The sequence below is a fragment of the Manis javanica genome, chromosome 4 (genome assembly GCF_040802235.1).
Source record: "Manis javanica isolate MJ-LG chromosome 4, MJ_LKY, whole genome shotgun sequence".
NCBI lineage: Eukaryota > Metazoa > Chordata > Mammalia > Pholidota > Manidae > Manis > Manis javanica.
This window is the reverse complement of record NC_133159.1, coordinates 109,293,359-109,307,710: the sequence shown is the minus strand read 5'-3', so window position 1 is coordinate 109,307,710 and position 14,352 is coordinate 109,293,359. Positions and strand designations below refer to the sequence as shown.

General features: G+C 43.0%; 1 protein-coding gene across 5 annotated transcripts in view; it reads right to left on the bottom strand.

The window, feature by feature from the left end:
* The window catches only part of LOC108394941 (sorting nexin 27), a 167,784-nt gene that overhangs the window by 113,506 nt on the left and 39,926 nt on the right, over positions 1 to 14,352 (bottom strand). For 4 of the 5 annotated variants that reach the window (XM_073234635.1, XM_073234633.1, XM_073234636.1 and 1 more), the window contains 7 exons: positions 11,938 to 12,024; positions 11,247 to 11,336; positions 7,054 to 7,167; positions 3,774 to 3,902; positions 3,121 to 3,215; positions 1,166 to 1,271; positions 219 to 302 (listed from right to left, as the gene is read on the bottom strand). In XM_073234635.1, coding sequence (XP_073090736.1) covers positions 219 to 302; positions 1,166 to 1,271; positions 3,121 to 3,215; positions 3,774 to 3,902; positions 7,054 to 7,167; positions 11,247 to 11,336; positions 11,938 to 12,024 — 705 coding nt within the window. The remainder of the gene's footprint in view (positions 1 to 218; positions 303 to 1,165; positions 1,272 to 3,120; positions 3,216 to 3,773; positions 3,903 to 7,053; positions 7,168 to 11,246; positions 11,337 to 11,937; positions 12,025 to 14,352) is intronic. The other variant, XM_073234634.1, reaches the window with a different exon arrangement.

Genomic DNA, 14,352 nt, shown 5'->3' with positions numbered 1-14,352 from the left:
TCAGAGTGCAGACAGGTCTTTCCATTGTTAGCAACTCCCTGAAAGTTCTCAAAAAAAATTTTGCTCACCTTAAACGAAGATTAACCAACCATCCCAGACACTCACTTATAAGCAGCATCTAGACAGGACCAAGGATCCCTCCAGAACCTCTCCCTCCCTTATGTCCAATCTTCCCTTTAAAAGCCTGCTCCTTTCCCAGGGCTTCCCAGCACACACACCTCTGCTTCCAGGTAGGCAATTTTCTCCTTGAGCTCCTGGATGGTGGTATCCTTTGACTGGATCACAGTTTTTGAATTCTGGAGCTGCAAAGATGTGGGAGACACTGGAGCTCATTTTGAAATGCCTCATTACACATTACCAAACTGTGCCCTGCTGCCAGGGAAGCCAGCACAGACAAAAGGCAGAGGTTTGCACCTCTCACTTGCTTAGCTTCTCTATTAAAGCTTTGTTTCAGTCAATATTAAACTCTTGATTACAAGGTGTGGGGAAAACAGCACTCTGATAATCCAAAATAATGGATAATTCAAAAATCATTCCACTTGAATTTGGGAGATACAAATTATTTACTCATTCAGGAAATATTTATTGAGTGCATACTATATGACAGGCTCTATTCTACACAATGGGAAACAGCAATAAACAAAGCAGGAAAAAGTCAGTCCTCACAGAGCTGAAATGCAAAAAGTTAAAAAATATGCCCTTCCAAGTTTAAGGTCTTAAGTTCTCAAAACAGTTCTACAAGTCAGCAAATCCTGAACATGCTACCCTAAAGTTCAGGTGGGAGAAGGCAGAAAATCTGCCATGAGGTAAAATGGTTGATAACCTGCACACAGATAAGTGAGTTATGGTCACTTATTTACTCATTTACCAAAACTCTGATAAATGTTAATGTAAGAGAGACTAACCTTTTCCTTCATTTTCCACTGGAAAGCAGAAGGCAAATGACCACAGATTTAGGGGAAAGATGGGAGAAAAGCGAATCCCAATCATCCAAACCCAGCAGTGGGAACCACAGATGTTTTATGGGACACTCAGAAATATAAGCCAAGTTCCCCAGAAGAATAAATAATAAAAGCATAGACTTGGCATAAAAATAGGTTTAGACTCAACAAAGGGACTTCCAGAGGTGGTGACCCAAAGCAGGGCCAGATCCGACCCTGCTTACCTGCTCTATCATTTGCCGGACTTTCCGCTGCTGGCTCTTAAGCATGTCATCCAAATGGTGGATCTTCTCTCGCAAGCCAGCCACTTCCTTTTCCAGGTTAGCAGCCCTGAGGATTAAGACCAGAAAGCTGAGGCAAGGTGAAGAGATGCTTTCTCTACCCAGTCACAGGAAGAGCCTTGGGCTCTATAAGGTGTGACTCCCTCTGCCTGATTCCCCAGTGGTCTGCCCTGAGAACATCACATCGGAAGCATCACTAGAGATCATTTAGTCCAAATGAGGGAACGGAGGCTCAGGAAGGTCAGAAGGGGTAAGTTGTTCTGGACAGGTCTAGAGAATAAGACCAGAACCAACAGATAGATGTTCCAAGGAAGTGGTTCTTTTGCTAACATGGGAAAGACTTTCTCAGTACTAAAATCATCAGAAAGTAGACTATTGCATGAATAATGAGCTCCTTGTACTTCCATTCAAGTAGGAGCTGGCATTATGATACCCAACACCATCACGCTATTGGCAGGGAATTTATATCAAGAAGGAGGTAAGATATGAGGATCCTCAAAGCCTCTTCACAAGTCTGTTTGTCTCTGGATTCCCAGAGACTGATGCTTCCTCTGCACCTTCTAAGCAACCTAGGCCAAGATCACCTAAGGTCAGGTGACTGGGAAAAGTGTCAAGGCGTTCAGACCTCTGAAGAATTGCTCGTACCCATTATTCTCCAGTTCTGCCAAAGGAAGCAGACAACTGTCCATTGCTAGAAGGTGGGCAGTGCTCCAGGTGAAGGTGAGGGTGGGATGCAATACGATCTGAGCACCCCAATATCCTTTCTAAACTTCAAACATTCTAAGTCCCCTGAGTTCTCCAATGCCCTATTTCTCTTCTTTTATTTAGAAAATCAGCATTTATGGTGCATAGCTATAACTTGCCACTTCCAAGCCTCCGTTTTGAATTATCTGGTCTTCGTTTCACCTGCTACCTCCTCTATCAGTCACCTGCCCATGAGCACCTCCACTATGGAGGAAGTGGGTATGCTGAGTGATGTAAAGCAATTCTGCTATGAAGTTGAGAGAAAGGGCCCGCAATAGTATGGCAGATATGCCTAAATCTAGGTTATCCCAAAAGAGAGGAAATGTCCAGAGCCAACTGAGGGGTCCAAGAAGGGAAGGACTGTGCCTCATGATCTTGGAAGTTCTTAGAAGGCCTTCTGGGTGATGCCAGTTGAACTTAAAAAGGTCCAACTTATACAACAGATCAGACCCAATGTGGTGATGATAAATTTGATTTACCATTTGAGACCTTATTTAACTGCCAATAGTATAAAGAATTTCCAAATTCTTGAAGGTCCAGAATGGCCTGATATTTGCTCACTGATCTGGGGCCTCTGGTCCCCTCTGATAAGAGGGAGTTTGAAAAACTCTCTAACCTTGGAGTAGAAAGGATCCCAGAGATCTGAATGACCCTGCTGACAGGTGGTTCCCAGTCTGAGTCACTCCAAGTGACAGCAAGTTCAGTATCTCTTCACAAAGCTGCACATTGTATTTTTCTGTCAGCACAACTTGTGAGGAAGTTATTTGATTTTACCCTCAAACACTTTCCAGTTGGCTTTTGGTTTGGGGTGAGGACACTCTGCTGTCACAGTACCACATACACAAGCAGGGTAACAACTTGTGCAGCAATGTGCTACAACAGCAGATGTTTCACCAGCTCTCACTTGACTTTACCTCTGAAACTTTAAAAGCTTCTTCTTTAGGTTATTGCTCCATGGAATATGAGCTATCCAGAGATGGCAGCTTCCCAAACAGCATCTCCCTGGGTGGGGCCCCCCATGAGCAGGCTCACTGTGAGTCAGAGCTGGAAGATCTGACATCAGTGCCAGCTACCTCTCCAGTGTGGCCACACGTGAGCTGCAGGCTGCATGGCCTGCTTCACTCCCTGCCCCCTCAACTCACAAGGGCCCTTACTTTTCTTGTTCTGCTCTGCAGTCAGCATTCTCACTCTGGAGTTCCTCCAGGGCTGTCTCCCCTTCTCTGACCTTCACCAGTAAGGCCTGCTGTTCCTGGATAGGCCAAAGGAAAGAAAACCTCAGATGAGGAGATGGCACTCATTTCTACAGTGGAGAGATGGGCACTAGGCTGGGGCTCAGCCCCTACTGAGCCTGGGGTGGCTGACAAGGAGCAGCAGGCCCAGCAGGTTTGATGTGGCACCCACCACCGTCTGGGAGAACCCTTCCCACCCTCAGCACACAGATATTTCCCAGTCCCACCCAGCTATCCGAGGGAGAGCCTGGCCCTGTGTTATCCAGGCCCACCTGCCAGATGTCAATCCCCAAGAAACCAGGCTGAGTGGAACCTTACAACCTGCCAAAGCCCAAAATGGGCAGTTATGCAGGAGCCGGACTAAAATGGAAATGGGTTCAACTCTAGTCAGCGAAGGCTCAAGTTAGTTGAGAAAGACCTGGTTCCTTAAAGGCTAAAAGGTACTGAGAGGTATCTGCCAGGTGAAGCTGTAAAGTGTCATTTCCTGGAGCTGCTAGGAGAAGGCAAGGTTCAGCCAGTCCCAGAACACCCTCCGGCCTCGGCATCCAGGTACTGAAAAGCAAGACCCCAGCAATTACCATCTGCATGCCTAGCAAGCGCCTCTGCAGCTCCCCAACTTCAGCCTCTTTCTGCTCCACTCTGCCCTCTGTTCTCTGAAGAGCCACGTGACTCTGTTCTGCTTCTCTCTGGTACCGGCTCAGTGTGACCTAAGACACAGGAAGGGGATGTGTGAAGTGGAGATGACTGGGGCAGGGAGAGCAAACGTGGATAAAGACCTTAAAACAAAATCCAGCACTCTGGGTGCAGTGATGGGTGAGGGGAGGCAGCTGATAAACACACCACCATCCTCCACTACTCTAGGACCACCAGTGAGACTAGCAGGTTAACTCTGTTTTCAGGGTTAATTGGCCCATGGTTGATTGAGCTCTACTTTAGAGTGACACTGGAACCCGTAAGACCACTCTCCAGATGGCTGATTTCTTTACTATTCCCACCAGCCCTCCAATGCCACTCCAGCTGAGCCCAGTGTGGCTTTCCTACTGACGCAAACGCAAAGCATCCAGAGGAGAACATCTCCATGTCCTTCCTTCTGGCTCCCCACTCTTCCTCACTCCCACTTCAAGCAATATTGCAGCCTGCATACAAAGGCCAAATGGCATCTAGAAGGGCTACTAAGCACCAGGAAGAATTTGCTCTTTTTCAAAGATAAGCCAATTTGGAAAGGATAGAAGCAGAACTTTAAAATAAAAAAGTAAAGTAAGAACTTGCCTCCTTTCCTCCCACATGCATTTTGACAACTCTTAATTTTCCTTCAGGTCTTGCTTAGATACTCCTTTCCCAGGGAGCTCCAAGCCCAGGTGAGGAGCCCTGTTGTGGGCCACAGAGGGCACACAGCCCTTTCCTCTTATAGCACTGAGTGGGTTTTGCCCAGTCACTCGTGTGCACCCCCAGTAGACTATCAGCTTCATGATGGCAGAGACCTTGAGCACCATTACATACCCAGAGCCCAGCATAGTACCTGGCACACAGTCACTGCTGGATAACTTTATGAATGGAATTAGTGTTCATCTAGTCTAGCCCTCTCCTTTCATAATTAAAGGTCGACTGACCTTTTCAAGGTTACACAGCTATTCAATTACAGAGCCAGTGCTGGAAGCCAGTTACTTCATCATCCATTTCAGTGCTTCCCAGTTACCCCACATTGACTTAAAAAGAATCCAGGTATTTTCTGGAAAGCCTAAACAGCCCTGGGAACAGCAGCCAGTTTGTCCAGCTCCTCCCAAAGTCACAATCATGGAGGTAAAAGCAAAGCACAGGATGACGTGTAAAGGGACATGTCCATCTGCACACCAGCCCCATCCAGAGCAAACTCACTGCAAATCCTTGGGACAGAAAATAACCAGCAGCACGGAAAACCCATGCTTAATGGCAGGTGGTTTTCATGGTACTGACAATCTTGCCCTTCCTACTTCCAGGTTCAGAAAAGTAGACTAGAGATTCTAATTCACTAGTAAAGATTGAGAAAAGCCGTTAAATGACTCATATTAGCCTGGAACAGGCCAGCCTCATGGGCAGGAACATAAAAACAAGGCCTCTCATTTCTGTATATAAATAATGCACCCAGGCTGATATGTGCATGGAGAATATTAATGGGTCACAGACTGATCTTCACAACCTGCTGTAGAATCATAAAGGGGAAAAAAACCACACTCCCCTGCCACATCTGTTCCTGTAGCTCCAGCCACCCCTGCCTTAAAGGAACCTCTTAGTCATAAAAGGGTATGACAACCTACCCCCCAGTGGGAACAACCCACAGAGCACCTCCTATTGCAGGTTGGTGCCACATGCCATGGGGGCCAAAGGGTCGCCTCTTCTAAGAAACCACAGGCATGTGGCTACAGCTGTCAGGGACCTTCTAGCTTTCAGGCTTTTACTCAGGACACTTTGCTCAAGCTTTGAAACCCAGGGCTAGCAGAACCCTCCATTTGTAGCCAAAACCAACCTAGTTCTACATTGAGAGGCACTATGAAGTAATGCCTTTCCAAAATTCACAATCTGTTCCATGCTACAGCCTTAACTTCTGCTTCTTCCTGTTCTGCTCCAAAAAGCTGGGAAACAGATGGTCACCAAACTGGTACACTGCCAAACAAATTATCCAAATTGTGCAGTCCAAAATAGATGTAGCAAACTCTTTTACTGAAAACCTGTCCACACCAGACTAAGTATTACCCTAAGTCCAGACAATTTAGGATAGGAAAACCCACTTGTTAAATTGATCACTAAGGAAAAGGTAGCATATCTTGTATTTCTAAACTCTCTAGAGTATTAAATATATTTACACATAACACGTCACTCAATCCATACACCAAACTTGTGAGGTGGAGTTCATGACCCCTTTTCACAAAAGTTGAAATTAGAAAGGTGAAATTACTTGCTCAAATACTGCTTCACTTACTCTCAAGGCAGTTGGTCATTCTCAGTGTACTTCTTCCTCACCTTCGATGTTCTTCTCAAAAATTCTCTCTTAGTCCCATGAAAAAGAAGAGTTCAGACTGGCCTTCCTCTCTCTACCAAATGCCAGCATGCTTGGGCAGGGCATAATCCTATCATTATATATATATGACATAAATACTTTACATGTGGGTGAATAATAGCAGATAACAGTGTCCCACACAGAGTAGTTAGAAAAACTGCCCAGTGTACCTCATTTTATACTCAAAGAATTGTCTAGAAAGTATTTCCAGACACTGTTAATAGTGGGGGGCTTTCACTGTCTCTATAGACTAATATAATTTTTTAATCTTCTGTAGTCCTGTATTGTTTTTATAACAATAATTGACACACTCATTGAAGAACACAAAGCTCTGCATAGTAAAGCCAAGACTTGATCTAAGTCCATGGGCACAGCTCTTTCTATAACCACACTGATTCATCCACTCACCCAATCCACACTTAAGAGGTTCCCACCTTACAAAAGGTATTGTGCCAGATACTTGGGGATAGAGTGGTGAACTTGACAGTAACAGTCCTTGCCTACATGGTACCTAGAGCCCAGTAATTCTGATCATGGTACTTACAGAAACAACTTCTGAATTACCAGACCAACACCACCACTCAACCTTAGCACAGCAGAGAATCAAGAGCTGATCTGAGAACTGTGGGTCAGCCTTAGGCAGCAAAAACTGTAAATATCCAGGAAACAGAAAAGCAGACAGGAAGGGCTCCTCAGCCTCAGAGCCAAGCCTTTCCAGTTGGTGGCACCCAGCCAGAAAAAACATGAAGTCCATGCAAAGTCACCGGCACCCTAATCCAGTGACCCAGCCCTTGGGGCACCTTCTCCCCAGATCCCAATCTCACCTCAAAATCCATACGGTCTGACTGGTGCTGCCACTCAGCCTCCTGAAGCTTACGAAGCAAGTCCCGCACAGTCTTCCTTAGACTCTCAACATCCCCATCTGTGGAGGCGTCTACCTACAGCGGGAGCAGGGAAAGCGGGTGAAGCCACTGTTTGGGACTTGGTAAAAAAAAAGGTCCTCCTACAACACATACTTGTTTAGAACATCTTTATCCTGACCACACTCACAAAAGAATTCATATTATAAGAGGGGAGATTTAATCTTAGGCACCCGGGAGTTCTGAATTATTTATACACTCTCTTCAAAACCATAAAAACTCAGCTAGTCTCAAAGCACATGATTATTTTAGGACACACTCAGTAATTTGTATACATATATTAACTGACTGATTAACAGGTATGTTTATGCCTTCCTTGTGTGTGTCCTTCTTCCATCAGACTAGAGCTCCCTAAGACCACGGAGCCAGTTCCCCTTTGGACTATGGTTCCCCAAGGGCAGGGACTGTGTCACACCCATCACGAGGGGTGCACCCCAAAGGCACACCTTCCTTCTGTGGTTCTCTGCACCTAGCTCAGAGGTCAGCAAATAAAGAGTTACTGATGGATGGGCAGGGTCAGGGCAAAAGTGCCCAAGGAGCCCAGGAATCTGACCTGTTGTAGGGAAAGGCTGTGTCATCAAGGCTCCTCTGAGGCTCACCCCAGCACAGCCGATCGTGGGTCGGTGGGTAGGGCTGAGCTGGCATGTAGGGTCTTGCCCCCACCTCTGCCACCCAGCACCAGACACTTCAGTCACCAGCTCCCTGGGAGTGTGATGGAAAACCTTTCCCTGTCTTGCCCAGTGAGAAGCAGCAGCTGCTTCCAGCTGGAGCACAGAGCTCCCAGATGGGAGGAAGAGCACAGGGTCCCAGGCACTGCATCATTACTGAGTCTTGTGGGCCTCATTTCTCCTCTGTGAGGCCGTGAAGAGACTGCTCACCATGCCCTGCCTTACAGGCTACCTCAGAAATAAGTAAGATATTATCTGGTAGCACTTGGGGCTTTTGAGAAGAAAGAGGCCAAACAGGTAACACCAGTCATTACTGTACCGTGTTGCCAGCACATGTTTGCCAAATACGTAGGTTTGGGGGAAGGGAAACTGCCCATTGAAAGTGTGCGGCCAGAATCACAATACTCCAAATCTAGCTGCTAGTTAGTTATCAGGTCAGTTCTGCAGGGTCTGCACTTAAGCTGCTGGGCAGGTGAGAATGATTTAAAAGGCTCCTGCAGCATAACTAATATGTGTTCATTTCAAATGGTATTTTCATAAGGGTATCTAATGACATGTAAAATTTTTATGATACAGTATGAAGAGAAAAAAGGGAGTTATAAAACAACATCTAGGAGTCAGAAACAACAAACAAGATTTTAACACAGCAACACAGATCCTAAAAACATGGTGTGGGATAAAAAAGGAAAAAACAGATATATAGCACAAGTTAATTATGAAAATTGAACAAATTTAAAAGGCATATTTAAATCATATATTGAATATGTTAGAATGAGAACTTTTCAGTGAGGGACAGGACAGGCAAAAAAAAAAAAAAAAAAAACCCAAAGGAAACCAGTGAGAGGACTTTACAGGATAAATGATAACAATGTGCCCTGAACCGATGGGTAGGGCTGCTTCAATCCCGCACAAGAGGATCAAAAAACCCAATCTAGAAACATACCCACCCAAATAAAAAAACAAATACAAAAAAATGCTACACATAGTATAATCTCAGTATGGTAAATACATATTTGCGGAGAGACAAAGGAAATTTCACCAAGCTGTTTTTAATCTGCATAGACCACAATTGACATTTTTTCTTCTTTTACTTTTCTGTATCTGAATTCCTCAAATTTTCTATAAGAATCATGTCTTCTATTATTATATACTCACAGAAAAATGTAATAACAAATGTCATTTTGTAAAAAGTACAGCCATATTTATCAATTATACCTTAATAAACTGGAGACAATTTTTTTTTAAAAAGGACACCCCCAGAAGGAAATATACATTATTCAAAAGAATGAGGTAGATCTGCATGTACTAACATGGAAAGAAGTCTAAAAAGCAAGGAGTAACATTTATAATCTGTACATATTTATATATACATACATCTGGTATTTAAATATGGTTGCCTGTGTATAAGAAAACACTCTAAATACTGGTACTTTGGCTAAACCTTAGAATCACCCAAAGAGCTTTTAAAAGCTGCAGTGCTGCAGCCACATCTGAGAATGATTACAGTCTCTAGGGGTGGCTCACGGTCATCCCATCCTCGGTCATCCCATCCTCGGAAGCTCCCAAGGTCAGCGGTCAGTGAAGGCTGTGAAATGCTGCTCGGAAAGAGCCCACCTGCTACAGCGTGCTCACAGTGGGCACACCCAGGGGTGGGAATGGCGGAGGAACTGCCACTCTCTGTGTTTCTCCACTGTTTGAGTGTTTTTTTCAAACTGAATTCTTACAGCAAGTATTACTCTTATATTTAGTGAGAGAGAAAAAAATGGGACCAGGGAGGAGGCTATCTTGCCTCCTGGCTAAGCAGTAATTAGCATTGTTTCCCTGTTACCTACCTCAGGTGGACTGCTATATAGGGTTGTGGGACTTTGACTAAAGACATTTGGCTTTTCTAACATCACCTGTTCAAAGAAAAATAAAATTGGTACTTAAGAGCCCCAAATAACCAACTTTGAACATTATTCTCCTAATAAGATCTCAAATTTTGGAAAGGAGGGAGGGAGGGAGGGAAGGAAGGAAGGAGGGAGGGAGGGAAGGAGGGAAGGAAGGAAGGAGGGAGGGAGGGAGGGAAAGAAAGAAGAGGAGAAAGGAGGGGAGGGGAGGGGAGGGGAGGGAAAATACTTCCAGTGCTCTATTGGAAAATGGAAAGGAAAGGTAATGGAGCAACATGTGCGACCTTGACAGGAAATGCTCAAGCCTTGTAGAGAGGATGATGGAGACCTCAGGCTAAAAGCCTTTCAGCAGACTGAAATATATGCAGGCTTAGCCCCCATGGCCCAGAGAATACAAGCAGCTGCCTGCCACAAGCAGTCTTCCTTGCCCCTCAGGGATCCAGAGACAGGGTTTGACAAAGCGTAAGTCAAAAGGGGAAGCAGCCTTTGCTGCAATTCTTTCCAGCCCAAAGCCTGATTACTCATCATAGGGCTGCTGGTTCGTGCAAACAAGGGGCCTGGGCTCTGGGGCCAGTCTCTGAGGACATTAGGCTCTTAGTCACCTGTGAAAGCACCTCCCACCAGCCAGAAAGTCAGAGTCCTATTTTCAGCCAAAACAAAATGAATAGGGGCAGTCTAATACACAAGCCTAGAACACCCCCAGGCGAAAGAGGAACTGCGCTGGCCCTAGCTGCTAGGTCACTGTTTCCCTCAGGAGAATGAGGGCAGAGGTCAGTGGTGAAAGACTACCCCACCCAAACCAAAAGCAAATGAAGGAGATACAACTCAGAATCTAAGGAGAATGAGGGCGAACTCATGGCGAAGACAGTTCTGCTCTCCTAAGGACATTTCTATCCTCAAATTTTAGAAAAGCTGTAAAGCAGGATCCCAGGATTATCCACCTCAAGAAGGCTTCTCCAAGCAGTTCAGTTTAACAAGCATTCACTAATGAACTTCTGCATCCCAGACCCTGTGCTAGGTGTAGGGACAGAGTTGGGTGGGTGAAACCTATCTCCAGGAGCTTCCAGTCCCAGAGCAGAGGTAGTTATATACACAGATAAATAACAGACAAGGACCAAGACTTCCAATTTACACTATAGGTATCAACTCAAATTAGGCAAGATCAATTTATGAAAAGTTTGGATTTAAAGATGATTGTTTTAAAAGACTTTGTATTACAAGAAGACTGATCACAGAACCCTTATGATAAGAGGTTTCACCAACAACCTAATGATCATTTTATTTACATATATTCAACTTTTGTACAGTGTTTCAGGAAGTATACTTACATACAGGCTGATATGTGTAAATGCCAAGCGCTCATCTGCTGGGGAGCCCTAACAAGGCTTGTGAGCGCTCAGAGAAGCTAGCACCGCCTGTATGCTCTCCCTTCCTGGCACTGGCGTCATATGCAGCACCCACTAGGTGACAGACAAATGGGACTGCCTGGCACAACCCCACCTCCTTGGTCGGGACCCAACCCTGGACCGTTTCCTATTACCTGTGTGTCCTGTCCATGGAGAGAATCTCCGGGATCTCTGTCAAGCTTGCTACTTATATCCTCCCGGAGCTTCTGTAGGCAGTTCCTGGCCTGGGAGGGGAGGGCAGGGCAAGAAACTTTAGCTTTGGACACTGAACGACAGCACACTATCTCACCCACCTTTGTGCCTGTCCCCAACTTGTACTCCTGTGAGTCAGTACTGTCCTGAGCACTGGCTGGGGGCAGAAAGGACCTAGTCAAGTGGGGCTGCAGCCCAGTTCCTACTACACAAGCAATAAAATTAACATACTTCCTGCCCCTGGAGGAGCTAACATTTGAGTTGGGGGGACAACACAAAAGGCAAATAAGTAAAACATGTAATATGTTATATGGCAACAAGTGCCTAGGAAAAACATGAGCCAGAGTGAGGGTAAGGAAAAGTTAGGGGTGCAAAGCTAGCAATGTTAGAAAGGATGGCAGGGGGATAGCATTAGGCACATGGTGCTTAATAAGTATTTGTTGATTAATAGCTTGGTTGATTAATGGAAGGGTCCCAAATGACATCTGATACGTGAGGGCACTTGGTGGCCCTTTGGAGATATGAAGAGAGCAGAAAGGAGAAAATCAGAACCCACAAAAGAAGGGAGCTCCTAAAAATGTGAGATTTAGAAAAATTACTTAGGTCATTTGTACAGAGGGAAAGGGTGCCCACCTCCTGGATATACTGAACTTCACTCTTCAGCTGGTTAATATTCTTTTCATGAATCACCTTGTCTCCAGACCTCCCCTTCAAGTACACCTGAAATAAAGAAGACAACACTATTTAGTTAAGAAACCTCCAGTTAAATTAATTCCATACAGGCAGTCCCATATACTGCTGGCAGGTGCGTAAACTGTTATTATGAGCTTTCTGGGTGGCAATTTCAGGTCAGAAGACTTAAAACTATAAATCTACTCAGTAGTCTTTGACATATACCAAATCTACTTTTAGAAATTTTCCTAATGAAATTAATTTAGGTAAGCTAGAATAAACACACACACACACACACACACACACACACACACACACACACACACACACAAACACACACACAAACACAAATACATAGAAAGGGGGTTGTAAAACAGACCTACAAATTTTTTTGTGTACACCATGTTTGGATATTTTACAATTAATATTTCCTTATTACTTATAAAATATACAGTTTAGTAACATGTATGTTCAGCAAAATTATTTATGTCTACAAAAATGGAAACATACAAAATGTCCAACTTGTGATATGTCTACAATAGAATACTATGCAGCCATTAGAATGCCAGACATTTACATTCATGGACAACAAATGTTACAAGCAAATGGCAGAATACAGTATATAATACAATTTTATTTTTTGAAAAAGTACCTGTGTATAGTAAAATGAGAGGATACACAATCAAGGGCCATGCAACGACTTTCAGTAAGAAAAAGAAATTAATTAAAGGCATCCAGACTGGAAAGGAAGAGGTAAAACTATCTCTATTTGCAGATGACGTATCATGTAGATAGATTATCCTAAGGAATCCACTAAAAAAAAAACTCTTAGAACAAATAAATGAGTTCAGCAAGGTTGTAAGAAACAAGATCAATATATAAAAAATAGCTGTATCTCTATACACTATCAATGAACAATCCAAAAATGAAATTAAGAAAACAATTCTATTTGTAATAACAACATAAAGAAAAAAATACTAGAAATAAATTTAACAAATTTCAAAATTTGTATTCTGAAAATTACAGAATTGTTGAAAGAAATAAAAGAACCAAAAAAATGAACAAACATCCATTTTCGTAGATTGCAAAACAATATTATTAAGATGGCAACACTTCCCAAATCGACCTACAGATTCAGCACAATTTCTATAAAAATCGAAGCTGGCTTCCTTGCAAAAACTGACAAACTGACCCTAAAATTCACATGGAAGTGCAAAGTTCCCTAAATAGCTAAAATGATCTTGACAAAGAAACAAGTTACTACAAAGCAATAATAAGATAGTGTGGGAGTGGCATAAAGATAGACACACAGAACCATGGAATATGACTGAAAGTCCAGAAACAATAATAATATAAAAATAATACACTCAACTGACTTTTTGACAAGGATTCCAAGACAATTCAATGGGGGAAAGAACAGTCTTTTCAACAAATGCTAGTAAAAATGTACATCCACATGCAAATGAAGCTGGACCCGTTCCTCACATCATACACAACAAGAATTCCCCCAAAATGGATCATGACATACTCATAAGAACTAAAACTACAACTCTTTGAAGAAATATAAGGATAAATATTTGTGATCCGGGTTAGGGAAAGCCCTCTTAGATACAATACCAAAAGTATAAACGATAAGAGGACAAAAAAAGTAAATTGGATTTCACCAAATTAAAAACTTCTGTTTCAAAGGACATAATTAAAAAAAGAAAAAAACTCCATGAGATGGGAAAAATTTTTTTTAATATTTCCAAATTATATATCAGATAAGGATCAAGTATCTAGAATATACAAGGAACCCTTACATATCAATAAATTTAACTGCTGAAAAATTAATTGAATTTTTAAATGGGCCAAGGATTTGAATAAATATTTCTTCAAAGAAGATACACAAATGGGCAATAAGCATACAGTAAGATGTCATTAGGAAGATGCAAATTAAAACCACAACTAGATACCACTTCCCATCTATTAGGGTGGCTGTAACAAAAAACAAACAAACAAACAAACAAAAACCAAACAAATAATAACAAGTGTAGTGAAGATGTAGAGAAACTGGAATTTTCATACATACTGGTGGGAATATAAAAAGGAGCAGATGCTTTAGAAAAAAGTATGGTAGTTTCTCAAAGGATTAACTATAGTCACCATATGACCTAGCAATTCCATTCCTAGGTATATACCAAGAGAACTGAAAACATGTGCACACAAAAATTTGTACATGAATTTTTATACCACATTATTCATAAAAGCCAGAAAGTGGGAACAACCCAAACATTCATCAGTTGAGGACTGGGTAGCATCTAAGGGAGTATTATTTAACCATTAAAAGGAATAAGTACTGACTTATGATTTACAACATGGCTGAACCCTGAAAAT